The following is a 23,932-nucleotide window of genomic DNA, read 5'->3' on the forward strand; positions in this document are numbered from 1 at the left end:
AAACAAGGTTTGGTAAACACACCTTTACAAAGAGCAGGCAAGCAGAAAACTTGTGACACCACTGCAGGTGCAGTGAGCGAATCAAGCTGAAATAAAACCTCCCAAACCAAATCGCCTGGCATTCCGTACAGACGTGCTATGGCACAGCTAGCTGTCCCTCCACTTCATACTCCGAGTTTTTAGAGCTTGCAGTGGAGTACCTACAGGAAACCATTGACATTCTTGGACCAAAAGGTTAATTATCACTCCCCGGATCCCCCCAGGAGCTGCAAGTGGATTAGAAGCAGAAACAGAGTAAGAGGCAGCTCTGCAATGGACATGAAAGCAGTAAATACAGTCAGCAGCAGTGGCAATTAAGTGTGGGAAACTTTAAAAAAAAAAAAAAAAAAAAAGCCAGTGCTAGAAATGCCATTTTGGGTAGTGTAGAGAAGAGGGATTACTGTCAGGCAGAGACATTCCTAGCTCTGCCCTGTACAGCTCTGCAGCGCTTATCCCCAGGAAGAGAAAACAACTGAATGTTCCCATGCAATTGTCTTACGATACAGAACTGTTTACCGGCAGAGTCGCCTTGCGCGTCCCTCTCCATGTGGCTGACAGTAAAAGCTAAGGTGTTTCATCAGCTCCAGCCTGCTCTTTTCTACCTATATAAGAACCGGCCTGTTGAGAAAAGCCTTTTCTCTGAAGCTCAGCGTTCCCAGGTACAGCTTATAGCACAGCCCTACCATGCTGGCATGGCTGAGGTTTCACACATCCAGCAACAGCAAGCGCACGCAGAGCATCTCATCAGAAGCAAGCGCTGTCAGCTCCAGAGGCTCCGATCTGCGTGCCGGCCACACCGCAGTCTGGAAAACTCCAGATGTCTCGTCTCCCACCAGCTCAGCTACGACGCTTTCCTACCACCAGCTTCTACCAGAGACCGTAACTACACCCTGGAAAAGCACACGTCCTTATACAACTAGCACCTATCTATGGAGCTATATAAACCATCTTTATTAAGGAAGTCATTCTTATGTGAATCAAATCTGAAAGCTGTCCTGCCTTACAAGTAACTATGATAAATCTCTTTCAAACAACATGTAACAGTTGCTTCTACATTACATTAGAAATTCTGTTAAGAGCAATTAACATAGCCCATTTGCTGTTACTATACACAAAGCATTTATTCCAATTTCATTGCACTTTAGAAGTACGCTTTTAAGAAGTGAAGACATCAACTAAAGCTTCAGAAATAGGATGAAAATTATAAAGTATAAAGGCAGCTAAGCTTTGCAAATCTGAGGGCACATCTAGACTAGAGGTCCAAAAAGTCTCACAGAAAACTGGTATTCCCACTGCAAGTACTTTAAGAGATAAGGTGATGAGGGCTACAAGCATCATCCAACAAACATTTATGCAGGAAAGGAACCTGTCCCAGAACTGTTCTGCTGAGTCATATTTGCATAGCAGAGCAAAAGCAGAAGTAACACCCTTCCAGTACATCAGCAATTCTTTTTTCCCCAAAGCATTAGATGAGAAGCTAGTTTAAAGGCATCCGCCAAGCAAGGCTGCTGAATCATCACTGATGGGGAATTGCAAAGACTGGACTTAGAGCCCCATCTCAAAGGAGGGCTCAGAAGACTTCATTTATTCTTTCTGTAACACAGGGGGACCCACTGGACAGTCTAACCTGATAAATGGTTTCCAGCAATGAGGAAAAGGCATATTTAAAGAACAATTATCCTAGCCAGTATCAGTAAGACTGTTCCTTCACTTAAGCATATTAATATTGGACTTGGTAAATAGAGCCATTAAAAGCTTTCTTTTCTATTTTTTCAAGTTGAAGTACATTGTGCAGAAATGACTTTTCAGTAAAAAAAAAAAATTATCACAGCAATGAAAATGAAGCCAGATAAGCAGAAAGACTTAGAAGCTTACAAGAAAAGCAGAAATTATTCTTCCTCTTGAGGCTGGTGCAGCTCAAAACACAGTTTGGAAGGAGGAACAAGTGATCAAGGGAATGAGAAGTAACAGCACGACATTTTATATTGATTCATGAAGGGCAGATTATTTCTACCTTGGTTAAAATACTTGGCTGAGACGTCTCAAATCAGGAGGGTACCAAATTGAGTAACACAGAAAAATTGCTAAAGCAGATGAAACAGATAAACATTAACCTAAGACGACAAGCTTGGGAATCTACCAACTATCAGCTCGAACCTCCAGGCTGTATCCTGACATGAAGGCACCACTATGGTCTTGTAATCATTCTACCTACCTCTGACCAACCTTATTAAAGAATATCTCCTGGAAAAATATGAAAACAACTACAAACTTGCCTTCCTTCAAAAGCCCACTCAAAATTCACTTCTCCCCCTCTGAGGTTTATAATGAAGCATAGCACGATACACAGGACTGCTGGGATCAGTATATTTACATATGCAAAGAACAGCAGACATCACAGGACTCTTGTCTTCAATTCTCCATTTCTTCTCTCTCTCTCTTTTTTTTTTTTTTTTTACAATCTCAGTATATTTGTTTCACGTTCTTAAAATCTCATCACAGATACTAGCAAGACGTCTGGACAACAACTAGCACAAGTAAATCAAAATGCTAACTTTCTGCAAAGCCCTCAGATACGCAGCATTTACAGCCACTATTTCAATCCCACTGTTTTAACTTCAATGAACACACATGCAAATAATCACATCAAGTTAATGGTACACAAAGCACTACTTTTAATGTCTTCCCAGTGTAAGGGTAGATTTCTGCTTTCTAGGATACACTCCACCCTCCCTAATGCTAGGGAAAACCATCTTCCCCATCTTCTAAATCCCTTGGTGGCCCAGAAATAGCTTCTTTAAACCATGCATTTTCTGCAATGCTCACTGACCTGCTGTGATCCGTCGCCATTCACGATGTGAGGCATCATGGCTACCTCCCCGTTCAGCAACGGTGGCAGCTCCAGCGGAATTTGGTCGGTCATCATCATTGTGACGTACATTCATGGAGAATTTTCCTCAACGGGCTTCCTGCAAGAGAAACATCAGTCAAAGACTCTGGAAAACCCACTTGTACTTTAGAAGGTCACCAGCATTCGTGTGGATTTTGGCATTCAGGTAGCAACCTATGCAGGATACCTGCTTTTGTAACAGGATGCATACGGGAACTTGAGGCGCTGAACAGAGGTTTAAATTGTTCGACCAACAGCATGGAAAGTCAAGTTTCCATGGAAGACCTTCCAAAAAACCAACAAGCCAGATTTCCACTCTATCCCACGATTATAATCCCCAGCCCTCATCACACAGCTAAAACAGGCACGTTCCAAGACACTTTGAGTGACATTTGCTCTGTTCCAAAAAATCAGCATCCTGCTTGCTACCACAGCTCTTGAACTACATCATCCATGTGGTTAAGAGGCTACATCAGTTTCACTCTATATCCAGAGTTCAAAGCCAAACACCTTTATTTCCCTTCTATAAACAGTGTGAACTGCCACCTCTAACACAAAGCAGGCGCCTGATTTCCACTTAATCATGATCCGAGGGAGCAAGGTTTCTGCTGGAGCAGGAGGATGGCACATCCCCACGCTCTGAACACCTTGTGCTATAGAGGACAACAGAAGATGATCTCACTTAAGGATTTGTGAAGAATCACACATCACTTCCAGCACACCTTGCCCCTTCACAGCTAATTCATGTGATACATAAGCATCACTAAAACCACAGGGAGATTGCTTTGTAAAGGCAAGTCTTAATTCAGCATTAAGAGTACCGTGATACTGTTTTATGGGGCAACAATCCAGTTCTTTAGCAAATAAGATGGATGACCTAATCACATAGCTCATCTATACTTCTGCACAAGAACTCCTTAAGCAAAACAACCTTACAGGTTGGCTGACCAGGCAGCCTCCTCAGCAGCTTTCATGCCAGAGAATCCCAAAGTTCTCCCAAATAATTTCACACACATCACAAACTGAAGTCAGAAAAAAAAATATGCTGTGACTTAAGTTGCTGGTAACAGCCACGTAATCAGCTGGCACAAGCCCACCAGAGTGGTTCCGCAGAGAGGGGAATTTTTGGCAAGGAGCGACAGGGAAATCGCTGCTCACGAGGAAAGCGTTTCTAGTGTTCACAGAGAGCACTGACCCCAGAGCCATAAACTGGGAGTTTAATTTATTTGCTCCAGTGGGGACGAAGGGCTGAATCAATCTCACCAGGGCTGGAGCGTGCGGTTCCACCAAGTCTGCAAACCTAATGCCCCGTACCTGCTCTGCCCTCAGGTGCTGCTAGGATTTAAGTTTACATTTTAAAAATGCTGGTTTAACAGCTAAGGTAGGAATCATACTGAAATACAGTGTCTTCATTTTCATAAGCTTCTTCCAGAGCTCATCACAATTCTGTCACCTGCAGAGGAACCTGATGATCAGAAACATCAGCCTGACCAGGAGTTGGTATCCAGCTCCTGAAGAAGATCACTGGTGTGATTCAAGAGCGATGGCAGTGCCCACACGGGCTGAATCACATCCGTCCTTGCGTTCTTACCACACGGGCCCCCTTCACATCTATATAGTACCAGAAGACTTCAGCGTTTGTTTTTCAGAAGACACGCTAACTTAGCCCTGTTACCTTCAGCCATCCATCTCAAGACCAGTGTTTTAATTTAACTCGGTGCCAAATTTAGCACGCCTCTCGCAGCTCTTTCCAATGCTCTTATCCACATGAAAACATCGCTTTTCTAATCATCCTATCACTGAGATATAAACAATCTATATTAATCCTTCATTTCATTTGAGACTCAATTACAGGACAGAAGTTCTCAAAAAGCCTGAGACATGGCTGTCAAGCGGATGGCGCATCCACAGCGGGTTTCAGGTCCCATCTCCTGCCTGTCCCCGAGCCTGGCCGGGGTTTCCTCCTGGGGTCACCACCACCGCAAGCAGCCTTCCCTGTAGCATGTACGCCCATGGAGTAAGGACACTTGCTAAACACTCCTGTGGCCCGCAGGGTCAGGCTGTCTGATCCAGCACAGGTCTATCGGCGACCAAAACCTCCCTGGCTGAGCCGTTCAAAGCTCTCCGAGCCAACACTTACGTGGGCTACAGAAATCTGTCTGACAGCCCAGAAGCTCTGCTCCACGCATTTTCCCCCTGAAGTTTTGCAATATTTGGAGCTTTTTCCTAAACCTTTTGCTTCTCATTACTTCAGTCTCCACATCAGTATTCACAGATGTTGGGGTTTGGAGGGGGGGGGGGCAGCGTGATTTGAGTTTGGGGGAGGTTTGTTTGTTTAAAGTTATGAGGAAGAAGAAAACATGTGAGTTTCTTACTGCTTGGCATTGAGAAAATGACTGAAAAAGCCTAATACTGAACACCAGTGAGAACATCAGAGTCAGCAGCTTTCAGTGGAAACAGACTGATGCAGCCAATAGTTAGCTGAACCTCAAACACCACTGGTTATACACGTAATTATGTATCTATCGTTTGTCCGTGTGTATATATATAGTCATATATAAATAACTTAATTAAGATTATGTTAAAAGAACACAATGTTCAAAGGAACTCTTAAATCTATGGAAAACAGTACACTGCCTCCCCCAAATAAATGACACGTTCGTCTACTCCGAATCTGACAGTTCCAGCTTTAATGGAATTTAAGCGTCACGCCGATTCTACTTTAAGGAAAAAAAAAGCCAGACTGTAGCTTGAAGCTACATATTTTCCTACTAATACTTCCATTCCGGGCACAACAACCAATATGTCGACATTTATTTGCTACATGTCATTATTTAAAAGTTTTACAGCTGCATTCCTTTCACTTTATTAATGGTTTGTCACTACAGCCATGTCTATACTTGCCTCACTTTAAAGGGGAAAAAAAAAAAAAATAAAAAGAGCTTCCTTTATTTGTCAGGTCTCGTATGACCCCGCCAGAAGTAATGCCAGCAACAGTCCTGGCTACAAAGCACAGCTGGCCACAGCATTTTTATTTTTTTTTCCAACAGTATTTCACATACGTGTATTCCATGCAGAGGTAGATGAGACGGGGTTAGAACATCTACTGTGAGACTGGCAAACTTCACATCAAAGCCAAAACCTTCGAAAAAAAGGCTTCACGCACTGTTTTTACTTTTTTTTAGCTTATTTGCTCATCCATCCTATTTAAAACAGATTTATTCACCATGCACTCACAGCCCTCCTAAAACCCAGCATTGCCCCTGCAGGTGATGCTCATATGAGCAAACTTGATTAACACAGAGAAAGTGAGGTTTGAACACAGGCACTTTCTTTTTCCTCTAAATTCAGGAACATCACTGGAAGAAAACAAGGACAAGGACTCAAGGAGCCAGGTCACATTTCAGTACACGAGAACTCTTCCTTAGCTAAAATATGAACTGCCAAATACTAACTCACAGCTTTTTTTTTTTCAGGTACTAACTCAAATTTGGGGTTTTGTCTAGAAAGCTGACTATATTTAAATTTTAAAAAAGATATTTCCTGTGTGTCTACATTCCCTAGGTTTGGCTGGGACGGACCACGGCAACGCCAACATGGAGCGAGAGGCTGCGTCTCCCTGCCTAGCTCCCTCCAGGAATACAGGAAATCACAGCTTCCCATCTTGGTGTACAGCAAGGAACAAGAACCGGCCATCCAAGCTCGACGTTTCTCTTCCCAAACCAAACTTCCAAACCTTTTCATGTTCGCAAGTTACCGTCAGAAACCTCATTTCCAATTTGGTCCTGCAGTCTTCTACTGACCACCAAGATGACTCTGTTTCCTTAAATTAGTTCAATATGTGAATTAGCAATACAGAAATTGGTTGCACATGGCCCTAGAGAGAAAATTAAAGCACACAGGAAAATGAAGTGTAACTATCAAAAAGCCAATGTCCATGTATGGTGAAATAATACGACACCACAGATTACATCAGACTTCTCCTGAAATTCCAAAACCAGCGTCAACCACATCAACACACCCCAGCTTCTACTTTTCCTAGAAGGTTTTACCCATGCTATTAATGGGGCTACAAGCCGAGAACATTTTTCTTTTTCTGAGTTTTCCCACCTTCTTCATTTCACAAAGCCGAAGGACCTTTTCCAGCTACGGCAGACAAATTCAGAGAACCTGGCCAAAGCGAGAGGAGTTCTAAGTATTCAGTCCTGCGACCGCTCTCTGCACAGGCTCGATTTTTATTTCCCTGCAGCAGATCATTAAAAGCTACTGAACAAAATGTTCCACTTTTTTATCAGAATCATCCAGAATCACAAAAGTAGTACTACGAAGATGGCAGACAGCTTTCCAATACCTAAAAGAGCTACATATCCTGTTGGTTTGTTTTTGTTTTTTTTTTAATATACAACAAAACCCAGTACTAAACGCACATTTGCACTCATGAAGGCTTACTTAGGGTTATTCCGTTGATTAAAAAAGAACATATCGCTTGAAGAGGAAGAAGTTACATCACCTTCGATCCCAGTGTTACTATACAAAAGATTTGAAACACACACAGTAGAGAACTTTCAAAGGAAGAATTTTCTCTTTCCAGCCTTAAAAAAAAACAAACCCCAAACCTTACAGTTTCAACGTGATGAAGTTCAGACATACACATGCACGCACACACACAAGCCCAAACAGTGCATAGCAGCAATTAATAAACAAGCAAACAAAAACTCCTCAGATTTTCTACAAGATTTGTCCTCAGGCGTGACGAGCGATTTGTCCATGGCTCAGCCACCTCCTGGACCAGCTGTGATCACGGCCCCTCCCGGCCACCAGCCACGTCACTGAAGGAGACCATCCATTTCCCAGACTGCTTTCCGTGAAATTAAGCTCAAACGCTACTCAGCAACGGCAACCATGAGAGAAAGCCAGAGGCAGACTGGTGCTCAACCTTCCCTTCCTAAGTTGAGGATAAATGTCTAATTGCCGTGATCAGTAACCATAAGCTATCCTGCCTTTATAAAAACCCCCAGAAATTAAACTATACTGGCATGTATGGCACATGTGTGTCCAGTCCCCTCCTGAAAAAAGTGAACCTAAAGCATTCCTTGTAAAGGCAACTCGGATACTGAGAGTGGCTTCAAAGCTGACAGAATCTATTATCCAACAAAAAGTCGTTTTCTTTAAGTAGAAATTTTCTCCACTAGTTCTTCAAAATCATAAAACACATCCTGTTGAGGCTGGAGAGAGGAGAGGCTTGTATCAGAAACATATTTTAATTAAAAAAAATTAAAAATTAAGCTATGTAGTCTAATAGGAACTCTTTCCTACCATTATTTTTATATATATGTCTGTACGTATTATATGAGCCTCTTCTACCATTCTGCACGCAGTGGGCGATCTTCTCTTGCACAGCGGTGGATGCACTGATCAGAGAAGTAATCCAGCCCATCAGGAACTTCCTTGGTAGTTTACGACGACGGGAAAAGCTAGTTCAGGTGTGATGTCAAAAGTCTAAGTCTTTTGATGATATAACTGATCTAATGACCAACAGTCACTTAAAAAGTAACCGTTTCTCCCCTCACTAGCTGTTTTCCCTGGCAAATCCCAGTTCCGCAGCGAGGACTTTCAGAAATTGTCAGTTCCCTGACCACAGAAGGAAAGTATTTGTGATATCTGATCGGCATCCTGCAAACCACATCCTAAGAGCACCACCAGCCCAAGCCCTCCACTGTCATCTGCACAGTTCATTTGAACCCAGATGAGTTCCCCCCTCCGCTGTGCTGTACCGACCCACACATACTTGTGGTGTTATAACCGGGACAAAAGGAAGTAGGAGTTGCTTAAAACGGTTTTGTAATGGTTAAAAATATGTACGGAATCACGGGGTCATGTCAGAGGGAGTCCCACTTAGCACCACTGAGAAGTCAAACACAGCTTTAGAAACACAGGCCCGGAAAACTGGAAAGACTCAAATATTTCTAGAAGAAATGTCACTTTGGAAAGAAATACAGTGAAATACAATGAGAATAAGAAAATCCTTCTGCATTCGCAGCAGCCCTTACCTACAGCACACATTATTATTCTTCCATAAAAAGAAATACCCTTGGAACCATTTGCTATTTTCCAGGAGTTTGTATGTGGAATAGTATGAATATGAAGAACCGTATCAAAGCCTGGCATGTCAAACCATGTCCCTGCTGATCATTACCCAGTTGAAGAAATGGATGCTTCTTCCAGAGATATTTTGAACAAACTTGAAAATAACTGGGAGAGAAAAATAACTAGGAAAAAAAAATTTGCTAGTACACACAAACAGAATATGCATACACACCCCTATGTACTTATTTGTACACACACAGTCAGACATTAAGAATCTAAACGGCGCACACGACCCGCTAGGAAAGCTCTGAATGGGAAGTGCTGCTTCTGCATGTCACTGGTGATGCTGGTGTTCGCCTGCAAGCGATGAAAGAGCTGACACAGCCCCGATTTCCTATTGTGTTTTGTACAGCACACGTTGAAATTTAAGGTTAATTAAAACACACACGATGCAATTATATTTTCACTGCAGGTGAAATATATATATATATATATATATAGCAGGGTGGTAAATATAGTTGCTTTCAAGAGACTCTTGTCATGGCTTGCCACTTGAATTCTAACAGGAGCGGTAATAATTGTTCATGTAGAAAAGCCTCTCGAGACATGAGCAGTACCTGGAGGTATGCGCACAGATGGTTGGTCAAGGCACAAACAGTCTGGAATTTGTCTTGTCTGATGTGCATTCATTAGTTTAGTTAAATCACATCCGTCTGAAAAGCGATTGGAACCTGAAAGCATTCTTGCTCCATTTAATTGCAAACACGGTAGATTAATTTGAAAGCATCCAAATAGACGGGTTTCTTTGTAACGATTCTGGAGAAATACACACAATTTAAAAAATCCGTTATGACGAAAGAACACAGATCGGGGGAATGCATTCCTATAAAGCTCGCTGGCACTTTCTGACGAGGCAGTAAAATGTCTGCCACTTGTCCTCCGTGCCAATTCACAGACAGCGAGGCCACCAGTAGCTGAATCCTATCTCCAGCAAGCTGAAAAGCATAAACATCCTCTCAAAACTTAACCACTGCAATCAATCAGCGGGTTTATTCCCCTCTAGTTTATTTTTATTTTAAATAACAACACATTTCCACATCCAGGGTACATTCCATCTCTAAAGATGGAATTAGCAGCAGTATTCAACTCTACAGGGGATCAAGGAAAGTGAGCAGTGTTTTTTCCCACACTGGTGTGAGATTATCAAGGCAGCTATCCAACAGGTAATGAACATCGATTTTCAGTAGCTTGCATTTATTTAGACCTAAAATTTGACCTCAGGCTTTCAAGACTTGAAACTCCATTATTTTAAAGAACAACAATTTTGCAACGCAACCAGCTGCATACTCCTCACAGGAAATATTTGTAATTCAGAAACAAACGATTTAAAAAAATTTTTAAAAATCGTCTTTAGCTCATCCCTGGGACGAAATGGAGTAACCAAATAGCTTCAAACACGTACCAAAAGCAAGCGTCAGGAATGGGAGATCAGGTCAAACGGCATCATGCAGGAGTCTCCCATTTCACAAGGCAAGTACAACTAATCAGCATATAATAGCTCTGATGAAACACCAAAATAAAGCAAGCTGGTGCACACAGGAGCCTTTTACCAAAGCAAAACTTCATGTCACTAGTTCTTTTCCCTCTCCCTGTGGCAGTAAATCACGGACTCTGTGGATGGTGTTCAAGACCTTTACTATTAGTCAGCAATAGTCTTTTATAGCCTAAGTTACACGCGAAGTGCACGCACTTAATCATCTAAATTGACTGGTAGCCATATACTGCTCATGCGCCTTATGCTTCATTTGGATTGGTAACAGGTTTTTGGTTGTCTTTACTATTCTTGCCTTTGGTATTTCCTTATCTTGTTCTAGTTGCTGGTTTTTGTTATTGAGCAAGTGGTGTTCAAGGACGTAGCTCAAATTCGTCAAGATCAAACAGCTGTGCTGCACTCTCTGCCTCCACATCTCCCCGGTTTTCTGGAGCGGAGTATTATGAAAAGTCGTGTCGGAAAAGCCAGCCCACCCTCCTCCCCCCGCCGCGCAAATCTGGGGTGGGCACGTGCCCTGAAGGCAGTCATATTCAGGTGAAAACGTAATGGCGCTGGATTTACATGAATAAATAGACCAGAAGTCAAATAGATCTCCAAAAATTTTATTAGGCTTATATTAGCTACAGCTGAGCAGAAAGCTACAGGCAGACGAGCTAATCCAGCAGCTTCACAGCATCCTCACTTCTGCAAACAGCATTACAGCAGTAAATTCATCTGCTGCTCAGAATCAATTCTGAAACAAGCAAACACACCACAGCTACAGCCTGCACCGCAGAGAAAGCTTATCTGCTGCTCTCTCACTATTTGGATTTTTCTGTGCTTTTTCTTCAATCTAAAAATTAAGTTAGTCATTTTCGCTATTTCTATTCCTTTCCTTCCTCCAAGTCTTCACACCTTTCTTTCCTCGTCTTCCTCCATACTGATCATAACAGATAAAGGGGACTCACGTGGGATATAGTTGCAAAAACAGAAAAGTTTTCAGCACACAATTCTCACAAGATTCCACAGCACTTCTCCCAAGCAGCAATATGCTGGGGTTAACTTGTCTTGCACAACAGTGGCCAATTATTTTTTCCCCACTACTTTCTGTATTTTTATCTTTTAAACGTAAAAATTTAAAATTAAAAATGTAAAGAAACATCTAATTCTAAGATTCTCTCTGGCCCAATTCGCTTCAAATTGCAACTACTTTAATTTATTTTTTTCAGGGAAATTAATTTATGCAATTCCAAAAATACAAGCCGTAATCAACATTTCAAACTCACTTGTTCCTGCTTCTCCATCCTTCCAGAAACATTTGAGTAGGAGAGTTCTGGGTGCCGATCAGTCAGCCACCACACAACAGAGTACCAACCTAGGGTACGCACGTCTCTATGCACCCTTACTAGTTTTATTAGTGATACACTGCAGTACGGAACTTCCCCGGATCAGGGCTGTGACCGCACGCACATGCCCAGGGACACAGGCAAAACCTCTACACGAAGAGAAGTTCTTGCACAAAGGTGCGAGTCAGATAAGGTGTGTGCTTCACCTGTTTGCCTTCTTCTCCATTTAATAGCCAAAGTATTAATCACGGTTAGAGGCTGATAAGCACAGCATTGGGTGCTAAATACCCTCCCCTTCAGCTCAGCTCTCTCCAACAATAATCTCTCTGCAATAATATCACAAAGACCTGGGTTATCTCTTCTACAGTTCCTGTGCAGTGGAGAATCTACTGAAATCAATGGGTGGTGGTTTTTTTACCAGTAACTAAACTACAAAGAAAGAAAAAAAAAAAACAAAAAAAACCTATTATGTCAATCCACAGCGCTTGAAAAGCACGCATACCAAATTCCATTTCCAACAAGGTTTCAGCACACCTTTGTGTAAGGCAAACTTTTTTTGTTGTCGCCATTCACCGCTAACCTGACTCCGGGCTGCCGCGGCGCTGACAAAGCGGTTCATTGTGTTGTTGTGGGAACCCGCTTCGGAGAGGTCTCCCATTCAGCCCTGGGACTGAAGAACGGGCATTCACACGGAGCGGCCGCTGCAAAGGAGCGCCTCTGGATGGCTGCCGGAGAAGTTTCTGATGTAGAGGGAAAGCCGAACCCATTATTACCATCACGCTCACAGGATCTAAGTGCCTAAACTGCACGATTAATAAAACAACCAACCCAAAACCCACCGTCCAAACACCATCAATCTAGAACTTTTCAGCATCAAGAGAAAGAGCTGAAGTTTTCTTTCACCATCTCTCACACTTTCACAGAACAAAGTAAAATTTGCAAGAGTTTTTGCACTTTTCTGAACTGCTTCATGAAAATGAAGATAATATACTACCTACAAAGGTTTCTCTTAATTAAAAATAGACAGGAATTTATTAGGAAGAAAAAACTCTGCACCAACCCAAACCCCACAAACAAGAAGGGAACCACACACACACACACAATCACTGTTCGATTTTCAAGTAAGTAATTCTGGTACCCAGCACCTTACAGGAAAGAAGCCTCTCCTGCTCCAGGTATCTGGTTTTTATCTCCACTGATAATAAAGCATCAACAAACCAAAACCACGGAATCCTGAAATGTAACAGGGTACTAGGGGGGTTTATTCTCTTTAAGGAGGGAAGACATAGGGTCTCTATTTATCTAGACAGAAAATGACAGATCTCCATCACGCGGAATACGACCACTGATGCGGCTGTAAAGCTCAAGTTATCTATGAAATGGTTTAAAAGGGAAAACCTTTGGGTTTTGTTTCCTGTCTGGAATGGGGCACAGTTTGTGAAGCAGACTGGAGGAGGAACGAAGTCCTGTTGACACAGTTAATTCCCACTCTCTGCCAATTCGTTCAAGCAATGGAAGGCTGAAAGTTGTTCTCAAGAAAAATAAACTGGTATTGTTCTTTGATAATAAGCAGAGTGAAGTACTGGACGACTTGCATTATGAATTGGGAAACCAGTGTCACATAAAAAACAATGACACCAAACCCAGCAGTGCTGGTGGAAAGGCAGCTCCGTGGCACGGCGCCAGGGAGACAGATGCTCTCCCCTCTGCCTGCCCTGGGTGCAGTCAGAAGGCAACAGCCCCAATCCTGTAACTCCTACCTTCAGGAGTTACTCATTAATAAGTTATAAGCCTTTGTTAATTAAAATTCCCTAATATTTCACCTATTGACTTTAACAGTTCAGCTTTCGGTGTCAGCAGAACATGAAGAGGTAACATGAGTACTGAGGTTATTAACACACCTTACACTAATTATTTTTCGCATAATGAAAAATTTCTGAAGATTGATGAGAATTCTCCTAAATTCTAGAACAAGCAGCACACACCTTCCAGTTCACAGCCCACTGTTAGCCAGGCTCCTTTGGAAATAACCCCTGAAAGTGTGAATCTAAAGGCAATCTATCGTTTACATTTCTTTAGGGTTTTCTCATGACAAAATATCACCGCTTTTAGCTCCAAAAACAAAAGAAAACAGCTTGCTGTTACTGTGAGCTCAGGCTGAAAGGTGGGAAAATAGAGAAAAAGGGGGAGGAATCGAAGCGAGAAGACAATGTGCTTAGGTCTGCAGATGGATACCCTGAGTTTCTTGTTTCCTGAAACTCGGAAGACATAGCTGCGACCATCCAAGCCTAGATAAGGCTCCAGTTAGAATAACAGTTAGCATTAACCTGCAGGCTCCCATTAAAAATTAATCTTGATGGAAGGCAGCTCAGGCGCTTCTTGAGACACAGGTGGACAGCCATGCCTGCAGAGCAATGCTGGGAACACCGCTGAGCCTTGGAGAGAAGGCATCACACACTAGGCAGCTCACTCAACACTGCAGAGAGTAAAATTTCAACGATAAATAATAACTAAAGGGCCTCAAAGAAAGCAACAGGAAGTTCTTTTGGGAGAATCAAGAGGCACGCATACAAGACAATAATAAGAACCAGAAGCTGAGCTAGGTAAAGTTCTCCACAGTCAAACTGCAATAACTTTTTAATGCAAACTTGGTATTGAATCACAAAGAGGACAGTCAGGCTTCTTTGTGTTTCCCTATTGATACAACCACACACAGCTCCACTGAAGTCAATGAAACCCTTGAAACTGAAGTCAGCTTTCTGCATCCTTTCAATTACATATTTCTAGTCAAGCAAAAAACTTAAACCAACATGCAGCAGAAAGCAAACCAACTTTCAGCCCTCACGCCACAGGGAACTACATTTTCCCTTGTCACACTCAGTGAAATTCATTTCCATAGCTGCATCCCAAACTTCAGAGGTGCAAGAGTCTAGAGTCAATATTCAAATACACTGAAGAAATCCACAGAAAGGAAGAAGTTGGACTTCACAGATGTGAGCCATGAGAAGGTTGGTCTTACTGAACATCAGTGGGGTTTTGATTTAGAGAAAAATGTTCCTGACTTAATAAGACAAAGGTACTTTTATTTCTGCTCTGAGATACCCGAGTGCGTCCCTTCCTCTCCCCAGCTCCGTAGCAGCATCCCCGGTCCCATGGACACAACGCGCTATTCCAGCAAAACAGCGGGGAACCATAAACTTCCCGCCCGCCTGCTGCCGAAAGCCCGCCGCTGTCAAGCCCCACGCTGAGAGCCCTTCCAGCCCGAAACACCACGGAAAGCTATTCAGGCTGCGTTTGTCCCAGGAGCGTTTCACACCACCTCTACCAACACGCGTGGTCATGACAAGCGGGGACGTGTCTTGCTGGGCTGAGCGCAGGCGGGTGGAAGCCAACACAGCCGTGCAACGGGATGGCCCCTCTTCTCCATCCAGCCCCAAAGCTGTGACACTGGACATCAGTACCACAGATCCAGTTCAACACATCTCTTTCTCTGCTCCACTGATTTTCAGAAGGTAAACTTCATTCATTTCCCAGGTTGGCATAAACAGCCTGTTTGCTACTTACAAACACGGAGTAGATCCGTTGTACAAGCCTCAGAGTAGACTAGTGACAAATAGTAAAAATAAAATCACCAGGAACAAAGCAGGGTTTATCTTTGGGTCCCTTTAAACAAAATCATTTTGACAGCGATACATATCTAGCAACAATCACTCACAGGATTTCAGCTTTCTGGAAAGAAGCATTAAAAAAACCTCATGTTCTCCAAAAAATACTTCATTTATAATTCTAGCTAGAATTCAAAACTAAAAGTATTTCAGAAATGCAGACAAAAAAAATCTTTGCATCTTAAAATATACAAATCTGAACTTCAATAAGTGGACTTTGACTTGGCTAGCAGCTAGAGGTGTGGAAAATGACCTTAAAAAAAAGGTAAGCAGTTTTGGAGGGTTGGAGAGAAGGTACAAATAATGCTCAGTTCATCCACAAAATTACAGCAAATTGATGAGAACAAAACATGCAAGTCCTTCAAATGTAAGAAAATCCCCCTCAAAACTAAAGTTCAAGGAATCCAAGCGAGAAAAAGATTAAACCTACAAAAAAAGGTTAATTCTTTAGGAATGTTTTCTACAGTATCTTGCATAAATGTAAAGCACTTGTTCACCATCACTTGTCCTGACAGTCTTCCTTACTCAGCTTTTCCTCAAGGTGCATCTCACTTTGCTTACTGCAAGAAATTCACAGAAATCCTGATGGAGCAAGTAACGTGACATTAAGTTTACGTCCTTTTAGAACAAGTTTCATATCAAATAGAGTATATGTAAATAAATTTTAAAAACTGAAATGGGGGGTTGACAGCAGCTTATCTTTGACAGCGGAGGCAGAAACTTCAGAATATCAGCAAAACCGGGAGTCAGCCTGCAGAGTTCTGCAGTCGGCCCGATGGCCCTGGTGCAGGACTGGAGCGAGGAGTCAGCATTCCCAGTGAAATTCCGTTGTGTTCAGTTTTACCTGAATGCTATAACTGACACAGGAGCCAAAAAGGAGGTTCATTCCACCGCTTCAACAGCCAGAGGCGCGCTATCAAGGCACACTTACTGTGTGTGAACAAGCTGGAACACCCAGGCGCTATCACCAAAAGCACGGCACAATCTCACTTTTCTAATATTTACATTCTGGCCCAGCTCAATCACATTTTGGCAGCACAGAGCAGAGCAGAGCCCATACAGATACCCACCTTAACAATGCGATACACAGTTAATCAGTGACAAAAGCCTACCCACTAACCCCAGTTGTTCCTTTCCAGCAAAAAGCTTCACAGGTCTCAGGGGTTCAAGTGGATTGTATTTATTTGTTCCCTAATTTCAAGGGGGAGCGTATGTATTTTTCCATCATTTGACATGCTAATATCTGGTTTAAAAAAAAAAATAAGTACAACTAACTGATATTATTCACTGCCTACACCATAGCATATTCCTCTTGGGCAGGGGAAGAAGATGACATGTCCATGCAACAATTTTAATAAAGACTCTCAGTAGTAACAAGGCTACGTAGAAAAAAGCCGTCCCGCTCTTCTCACATGTACATGTTCTTCCCTTCAAGTTTCTCTCTAGTCCACAATCACAACTCCAGGCTGGTACAGAAAGACACTCAGGGTGTTCAGAGCTGGTTTAACCTGCTGGTGAGTACGTAAGCAGTGGATCGTGCTGCAGAGAAACCCCTCAACACCAAACAGCTCTTCAGCATCTCGTCCTCCTCCTGATGCTCACTAAGGAAATGCCCGCATCCTTAATGAATTCTGACTCAATTTTTCCATTCCCTCAGATGAAACTTGGACTGTCGGATTTTTTTCTGATCTTGTCCTGTGTTCCTAGGCGTTGTCGCGTCAAGCCCTGTTATGAATTATGTGAATCACAGATTGCTGGGCATATCTCCTCACCATCCCATAGGTGCCAGGGATACCTTACACTTCACAAAGCAACTGCTTAGAGCACAACACATATGAGCGAGTGCTACAGCTCTACACCAAAAGTAGCCATTGCCCGTTAACAGTTTTCAATACCTAGAAGTTAATTCTCTGAAATTCAATCGGATTACAAGTCACTTCACCCTCAGAGTTCTCTCTGTTCAAGGAAGAGCAGAACAAGGTTTATCATCAATCAGAAGTTCAACCTACTACAACTTTTGTCTTTAATCGGAACTCCTGTAGCCAAAGAGACAGTGGATGCTCTGATTTTCCTCCTTCTCATCCATACATATTACTGACGCAGAAATCTCAGCAGACTACTCGGTCAGAAATAATAAATGACATACTCATTCTCACCCAAATTTAGCAGATCATAATATGCTTATTATTAAGAGGACATTGAGGTACATCAGTCTTGAAGGCTTTTTTTTTTCCCCACATTTCTATAATTGACTAAATTAAGAAAAGTCATTTTGTTACTAGTAATTTCCTCCTTGTGACAAACACGAGTGGGTTGAGCCTCCTATTTCTTAAATATAAAAGTACTTACACTAATAATAAAGAGAGTTACTACAACTATCAACTGCATCCCGCTTATAGTGTGAATGCTGTAGCATCATTGAGTAGCAAAAGGATTAAGAATTCATGAAGATTAACAGAAATCTGATCAAAACTGCAGAAACATGGTACTATAACAAGCTGGTGAAACAGCAGAATTTTTAGACCAGCTATCAGACTGGAAACCCCCTCTCAGAAGTTATCCTTCCCTCTCTAGGAAGGATCACTATGGGAAAAACATGACCGAGGGCAGTTTAACATTACATACCAACCACCAGACCTGTAACAGACACTGTACCAGGGATCTACATTTATCATCAAGTTACTTAGAAGCTGGGAATCCGGTCATGTAAAACGAAAGCAAGAGAGCTCCCTACCCCAGATATAAATAGCTATGGCAGACAAGGGATAACGTATTTATTTTACACTTTATAATAAATTTAGTTTCACAAGGTAGATGCCACAAAAAGGTTTTTTTAAACCATATCCAAAAAGCCTAATCAGCAGTGAGAAGATGTAAACAACAGGTGTATGTCATGAGATACATACATATACACACACATACGCATGTTCATCTACATAGTGGGTGTGATTACCTTCACTTATCTCAAGAGCCACAGAATGATTAAACCATGTTCAGAAATAAGTGAGTTCAAAGAATCGCTAAAGACTACAGAGCAAAGAGGTGAAGAGAAAAATCTCAATTTCTCCCTCTTGCTTTCCTGGATTTAACCTGTTACAAAAACCCGCAGGCAGACAGTGCGTCCTTCTGTGTTAAAGCACAGCGCGCCTGCACCCCAGAGCCTCCCGCACGCTCGCCGAGAGCCGCGTACCGGAGAGCGCAGCTCCTGCCACTGGCACATACCAAAGATTCCAGATCATTTTTGCACCACGACTGAAATATTCTCATCGACCTGGATTTCTGTTATAACATGTTACTCCAGCCTCAAAAAGTGCAGTCTCAGCACGGTAAGTTCAGTGTTGCTGAGGAAGCCTTGGGCGCTGGGGATGCAGAGAAAATGGGTTACAGGCAAGTTCAAAGCACACCATAACCCTCCTATTTCCGAAACCAAAGTCCACCTATAAACCCTTAGAACACCACACACCTACCAAATTCTTTTATTAGCATACGGAAGACAGCAGCAAGGGTACTTTGTTAACGCCTCCTCTCTTCATTACACTGGCTTCTTTCTGGAAGTTTTGTTAAGTTTCTAAATGCATGTTGCTAACCTTCAGATACATCTACAGGCAAAAGAATCCTTTATGAAAATACTTGTTGCTATAAACATACAAAAAAAAAACAAAAGGAAAAATTACAGTAAACAATAAATTCTCATTGTATTTAATATCTGTAGGTCTTTGTTAGAAACAGCTACCCCAGAGCACGCAGCCGCATTCACAAGAGCGAGTGAATTCTATCTGACGTGTACAGAAGGAAGCACACACAAACAAGTCTCACAAAGGTATTTTCACAGCAGGAAGCTACGAACAAGCACTTCTCCGCTGCTCCGGCGGCTGCTGACCCCGCTGCCCGGCAAGCCAACCCTGCGGTCCATGGGGAGCGCATAGCCGTGCTAAGCACCCTTCACTTTCACTATGGGATTAACCAGATCACCAAGCACCAATTAAATCCTACTTTATGATTTAGTCTTTAATTCATTCCAAACGCAAAGGCAAAACACGCAACAGAGCCTGGTGGAAGTCGATCTGGAGTGTGCTCCGGGTATCCCCATCCCAAGGGCCAGCTCTCCTTGGAAGTAAATTCCTTTTTAATCTCAATGTTCAAAAGTCTATTTTTAAAAGAATCTAATGGCTAATTGCCATACGTTGTTGGCAGTGATAAATACAAATCAGTGACTATTCAACATCCAACGGGACATGCTGGTGGCTTACTGCTAGACAAAATACTCTTATTCCTTGGTTCTCCAAAGCCTTCCTATTTCTTCACTTAAGACAGGAAAACTAGAAACTTCCAATGTTCTCCTGCAATGCAAAAGTTTCCCGCCCCCCTTCCATTTTGTGGATTTTCTGCCAATAATATTGTTGAAAAATAAATTCTTGTGGACAGGAAATATCCAGCGCAAAGGATATCCAGCTTTATGATACTTAAAATATTGTGCATTCCTCCTTATCTGTCGTTGCGCAGGCCAGTTGTCGGCATACGAGCGGGTGCATAACGCCTCTGGGCGACTGGGAAGGGTCCCACACATCCCCCCACGGCGGCTCCAGCCTCACACCTCGAGATAAAACAGGTCCTTGAGATTTTCTTAAGATTTCCCTTTTCCTCACACTCAACCCCAGCCACTGCACTACAGGCCAAAGAGAAGAGACGCAACGGTGCTTTCCAAGCGATGCCGGCTATTGAGAGCACATCCTCCCTCCCCAGCCTCTCCTGATAAGGTGCTTTAAAATATGCCCACAACCCTCATCTTAACAGCCTAATCTGATGTAGGCGGCTTGGCCTTTCAAACGATCCCTTCGTTTAATTTCCTCAACAACTGCACTCCACAAAAGCAAACATCCTGTCCCGTTTCCAGAGCCAGATCCCAGCGGCGGCAGGCAGCTGCCAGCAGCACAGCTCCAGCCCGCGCCTGGGAGCTCCGTCGGCCACCCTCATTAGGGAGCCAGTTCATTCACCGGAACAGACCAAAAGTTACGGTAACAGACACGTGGTTGTAAAAGAAAGTTTGTCCGACAGGTCTTCGGGCAGCTGGCAGGGTGGTGGTGCCGCAGCCCCTGGTGTCCAGTCCGCCCCTCAGCTGGGCTCCCCATGCAACCAGCCAGTTGTTGGCCACAGGTATTTGTAATTCGGCTTTCGGGAGCAACAGTGCCTGTACAAAAATCTTAAGCTTTTAAGCAAAGTCACCTAAATTACATGATGCAGATATCGAGGGATAGCCATGTTATAACTTACTATGCAACTCTTCCCTGCTTGACCAGTTTCAAGTCCCAGTGATGCAAGTCGATGATTCACATCTAACATTTTCTCAGTGCCTGTAGCTGAGAAAGCTACAAAAGCAGACAAATCTTAAAAATCACTTGTATGAAATTCAGGACTCCAACTCTCAAGTAGCCTGCTGTCTCTTCCTATGAGGAAGACAGTCAACATCCAAGGTTAAACGCAGAGAGACACTTGAGGTACAGCCAAGGCTGCCATCTCCAGAACAAGGGAGGCCATTCAATGAAAGTGAGAAACCATTTCAAGAAAGAAAAGCAAAAATTCTGACAGCACAAAATTGCAGCCATGACACTTGGATCTTTTTAAAATACATTTCTCTGAAGGTTCTTAAGCGCCATTTATTATTCTTCTAATAAACAGATATCCAAATCTAGCCTCAGTAACAAATAGTACTTCCACTTCACATCTTTGCTCGTCTCTATTTCATTATCTCTTTTCTTTATAAGAACACCAAATCACCGCGGTTTCACTGTGACAAGGGAAAGTTCCCAAGCACTGATTCTTGTGTCCCAACAGCAAATGTACATCAACGCACCCTTCCAACCCTGGCTGATTTAGTGCAACGCTGAACTCAGCACCCAACGACCACCACAGCTGCCTGCTCCACACCTGACACCACCCTTCACAAACTCACAGGTCAGTATATTAGAGGGGGTTTTATTAAAACGGTCCAAATATAAACACACAGATTCAAACAGCTACACAGGACTGAAGACAGAAATCACCACTTTCACAAGAGAAATCTCCCACATCTCCTCTTGTGGCAGAGCACCCCTAAAGATACTTACTCTACTGTGGCCACAGATCAAATTTTTAAAAAGTAAGTATTCTCTTTGACAAACAGCTCTACAGAAAGAAGTATGAATCTTTTGTGAACACCAGATGTTCGTACACAGTCAGCACTGCAACAACAACAGCAAAATTGTAGTGATTCTTCTAATTTCTGTTGGCTTCATCGTGTTAGCTGGCACAGCTTAGATCCTACTCGGTGCCTCACATCAATAACCGATGTTCAAACCAAAATCCAAACAAATTACATCTTAATCTGCTCACAAATCAGAGCAAGCATTTCATAATAAAGTCATGTTTATTCCAGAGCACTCAGTGCCTGAGGGAAACTTGCTTCTAGAAATGTTACACTCAAATATTTCATAGCCACAGCATTATTTCTTTGATGTTCAATACCCACAATCACGATTTACTCACATCGGCAGCAGAGAGCATCACAACTGCCCACTCCCCTCATGACAGCTCCCAGATGAAGCCTACTTGCTTCCAGGCATAATTCACACTGTTGGACACAGGATGGCTTTGGGTCCTCACTCCTTTGAGATCATTCTGCTGTCCTCCAAAGTCACTGAACTAGTGGGTCCCATTTAAAGGCTGAGATTAAGCCATTTCCAAGGGCGAGGACCTACGTTAGACGTTGCCAACAATCTTTGACTAGACTGTAGGAGCGAGGCAGAGAATTTGGAGAGCGCAGCCTGCTCTGACACATCTGCCCACGGGGCACGGAGGGAAGAGAGCCAGCAATGCAAGCAGAGAAGTCTTTGTCCTTAGGTGACACTGAGGCAATCTACACACGCCAAAGTTGTTGTACAATTAGTGTGTTCTTAATTTTATACCCTTAGAGAAGCTAAGTAAGTGCACGTAATCAACTGAAAATAAAGCGATGCAAAATAAAGCAACCCAAGTAACAAACTAGTTAAAAGACGTCAAATGGAAGCAAAACAAAGTGTCCAATTATATACCATCATAACACAATACGGACCTATTAAAAAAAGAAAAAGCCACTTCCTACTGTAATGCAAGCAATCCAACTAAACACCACTAATGAGCAATACCGAAGAGAAAAAAAGTTAAGAAACTAACACAGTGGTTAAAATCTTTCTGGTGAGGTTCAATGAGATCTCTTCAGTCCGCTGAAGTTAACTGACAAACTTGAATCAAAATCACAAGACTCAAGGCTTTCTCCAAGACAATTTTATGCAACATAATACATTTAGAGACATGACATCAGAACAACGAAGGTTTTTGAGTTTGCCTCCAATATTCATATAAACTGTGTACTCTCCTGTATCCTCAGCTTTATTTTCAATGCAGCATCTCAATCTCCAAAAACATTAAGCCTACTGTGAAACTGGTGCAGACAGGTATTAATTAATCGGAGGAAAATTCCTTCAAAAGCCTCCGGCCCCATTACCGCATTTCTTTGTCCCTCAAACAGCTCTCATAATGCTATCGGTTGACGCTATCAGTCACGAATGTAAAAACCTAAATGCAAACCATTGAAGCTTACCAGATCACCGACAATGTCATTTTAACAGCTTGAAAACTTAACAATTTTCTGGGCAAACATCTTGAGAACAATGAAGCTATGTGGACGTGCATCAGAGAAAATGCTACCTACATGCTTGCCAAATTCCCATTTTTATTCCAACCTGAATAATCTCTACAGAAGATAAGCATCTGCAGGAAGGTGACAGGAAGGGGGAAAAGATAATGGAGCATTTCAGAGGATATAAATCCCCTCAGACCTTCTTCCAAATTCAGTTTCATAGAACTGAAGTGCCAGATATAATGGGCGTTCCCATTTTTCTCTTCTGCCAAGTTGGTTTTGTTTGTTTGCTTCTTAATCCTAAGTCACTATCACAGTAACAAAACCCTAACATCCAAAATCCTTCTGTGTGTCCAGGAAACAGCAGCAGTACATTTTACAGAGGAATGTTGATGTAGCATTTGCAAATACTGTGGAAATATGTTTTTCCTTATGAAATCAAACCAATTGTTAGGAAAAACAAGGCATCTCCAGTTCAGTACACCAAGCACAGTAAAGTTCAGTCCTTCAGTAGGAAAACATAAATTTAATGGAATCGGATGGGATCATGGCTCTTTTTCATTAGAAGTAAACCAGATTCAATGTTGGAGTATTTGCAAAGGTATTATCTGTGGTTTCACAAAAACAATAAAGGTTAAAAGACTGGGCTTTTTTTTGCGTTAAGTACAATTATTATCAATTCAAAAAGCTTTTCAGGAAGACTTTAAAGAACCATTTTTA

At 42.4% G+C, this 23,932-nt stretch overlaps 1 protein-coding gene across 1 annotated transcript in view; it reads right to left on the bottom strand.

Annotated features, from left to right (window-relative positions):
* Positions 1–23,932, bottom strand: part of FNDC3B (fibronectin type III domain containing 3B) — a 192,319-nt gene that overhangs the window by 150,835 nt on the left and 17,552 nt on the right. The window contains exon 2 of the mRNA XM_086754486.1: positions 2,870–3,008. Coding sequence (XP_086610612.1) covers positions 2,870–2,980 — 111 coding nt within the window. The 5' untranslated portion in view covers positions 2,981–3,008. The remainder of the gene's footprint in view (positions 1–2,869; positions 3,009–23,932) is intronic.

This window comes from Chlamydotis macqueenii, chromosome 9, assembly GCF_036417535.1.
Source record: "Chlamydotis macqueenii isolate bChlMac1 chromosome 9, bChlMac1.mat, whole genome shotgun sequence".
NCBI classification, from domain to species: Eukaryota; Metazoa; Chordata; class Aves; order Otidiformes; family Otididae; genus Chlamydotis; species Chlamydotis macqueenii.